At 41.7% G+C, this 2,590-nt stretch overlaps 1 protein-coding gene across 1 annotated transcript; it reads right to left on the minus strand.

The window, feature by feature from the left end:
* Window positions 1-735: 735 nt before the first annotated feature.
* LOC115922956 (proline-rich receptor-like protein kinase PERK2) lies at window positions 736-1,059 on the minus strand. Its single transcript, XM_030982768.1, has one exon. It carries the CDS (start codon window positions 1,057-1,059, stop codon window positions 736-738), a length of 324 nt encoding a protein of 107 aa, XP_030838628.1.
* Between the last annotated feature and the right edge of the window lie 1,531 nt (window positions 1,060-2,590).

The raw sequence follows: 2,590 nt of genomic DNA on the forward strand, positions 1-2,590 counted from the left end.
AAGGTAATGCTATCTCCTACAGATATGAAGTTAGTGGATATATAACTTCATCTACAGGACAAGATAACTCATGGATTCTATACGACAAGGAGTAGCTAAGGGTTCAATCTTATTCATAACAACTTTCCAATCATTGGTTTCTTAATTAGAAATGGTCATCATAAAGACTTTTAACTGCAAAACTTGTTACCGGTAAAATAGAAACATGTCTCGGTTAAACTTTCTAGTAGATCAGATACATGTAACTCTAGGCTGTTGTGAAAAGCACATAGGCATATATGCCAACAAAATGGCAGCTACATGTACAGATATTGGGAATACTTTTTTAAATCTGGGCTACTTCAATATAACCTCGTTAGAAACCAAGCATTACATTTATCATGAAACTGTATGATGCATCTCATTTATGAATTTAGGGGAGTAAGGGGCCCATAAGAAGGGGGAAAGAGTTAACTAGATCATTAGGTGTAGTCAGAGGAGTTGAAACGAAGGGTGTCATCTTGAAGGAGGGAAAGTGCATTCAGGGCATGTCCCCTTCTATTCCCGGTCATGCCATCTCCATGGCCAATGTGTATCAGTCCATTTCTAATGGTCTTAATGGTGAGTGACGGTGACAACAAGCTAGCTAGCTATGGCTGGCTGGCTGGCTGGCTGGCTAGCTGGCTGGTTGGATGAGTCACTGGTTGATTGGGTCTCCCAGGTGACAGCTGGGTGTGCTTCAACACCTGAGATGCCTCAGATGGGGGTAGGTAGATAGGGGAGGGGTGTTGGGGGAGGTAGGGGTGTCAGTGGTGGAGGTGGTAGAGTGGGGTGGGGGCAAGACGTGAGATGCCTCAGATGGGGGTACGTAGATAGGGGAGGGGTGTTGGGGGAGGTAGGGGTGTCAGTGGTGGAGGTGGTAGAGTAGGGTGGGGGCGACACCTGAGATGCCTCAGATGGGGTAGGTAGATAGGGGAGGGGTGTTGGGGGAGGTAGGAGTGTCAGTGGTGGAGGTGGTAGAGTGGGGTGGGGGTGACAGTACTGCCAGTAATAGAAGTATGATAGATGTAATGGTATCATTGGTCACACATAAATTAAGAGAGATGCATGGAGAAAGTTTGGGCCCAAGGTGGCAGGCACTTTTAATAATGCAGATGGTGTATAGTACCTGAGATGGCTACATGATGGGCAGAGGGGGGGGGGGGTGTTGATGAAGAATGTTGGTGTGAGAAAGTGGAAAATAGAGGTGCGGCAGTCACTGGAGTACAGTAACAATGGAGTTGGTTTGGGCAAATATACATTAGTGGATGTGTGCTGAAATTCAGGCTTGGGGTGCCAGGCAAATGTTCTGCAAACACCCTCATTAAATGACAGTTGTGAAGTTGACGGTGGTGGTTATTAAACCCATAGAATAGAATGGCAGAGCTAGTAAAGTAAATGGGAATGTTTACAGATAAAAAATTTAGATTCACAGGACATGTGTTGAGGGGTAATTGCATTTAATACAGTTCAGATGGCAATAGAGGATAGAATTGACCAAACTGTCATCATCACCTGTCTATGTGAATACCACATCCAGAGATCTATATTTTACATATAGACCTAGTATGAAATGTGAAAAAAGCATTAGATTCTTCAGTAACAGAGAAGCAGGCAAATGTGTAAAACTGGAACCCTTACAAGATGCACGTTTAGAGTAGGCCCCAACAGGTGATTAAAATCTGGTATATGCTTGCAAACATGATCATCCCTTCACGAGGGGCAGTGAAGAAGAGGAGCAGAACTCTGAATCACTCTTGCTATAGGGACTAGGGGGAGGTGGGAGTACATACAAATAGGTAAAAGTATGCCACAAAACCTATAATTGGCCCCCTGCAGTTGCTTTTCTGAAGAAGTACATACAAGAACACCTGGATTAAACCATGACAAGGTTTCATGATTGGTGCAATAGGAGACATCAACTAACATGAATGATGTATGCCACCACTTGCCAGGGATTTTAGCACTGTAGTTCATCACAAGGAATGTGAATCTAATATCCTATAAGCTATTAGAAACCAGAAACATACCACAGAATAACTCTGTCAGAACACAGCACTTTTTCAAAGTGGAGAGTCACTTACTAAAATATGTGCAAGTTTCATTTTTTATTATATCTTTTGTTTCCCAGTACAGGCTAACTGGTGGCAATTTTCAACTGTTTACAGCACAGAGCTAGCTCTATTACTATAAAAAGAAACCTTTGGCCTCAACTCTTTGTGCCATACAAGGCAGTGGGTTGATTTTGGGTCAACACTTGCTTGAAATGGAAAGTAGTACTTGTACAGATTCTAATTGAGTATTTTTTCCATACTACCACATAAAAGAGAGTGAGAGATGGTTAGTATGCTAATCTGGCATTATTCATGAAGAAAACACCAAAGTGCTTGTATTAACAGAAGCCCAAAATGTTTATTTATTTTTTACTTACAAACTGGAATAGATCTTGTAAGTATAGACTTTGTTTAAACAAATTCTGAGGGCAATTGTATTTGACAGTATTGCGAAGAATTTCCTATGGAGTGTTTCACAATAACTTTACAGGGTGTATATAAAACAAATTTAAAAGATT

The sequence above is a fragment of the Strongylocentrotus purpuratus genome, unplaced genomic scaffold (assembly GCF_000002235.5).
Source record: "Strongylocentrotus purpuratus isolate Spur 01 unplaced genomic scaffold, Spur_5.0 spur5_contig_827, whole genome shotgun sequence".
In the NCBI taxonomy this organism is placed as follows: Eukaryota; Metazoa; Echinodermata; class Echinoidea; order Camarodonta; family Strongylocentrotidae; genus Strongylocentrotus; species Strongylocentrotus purpuratus.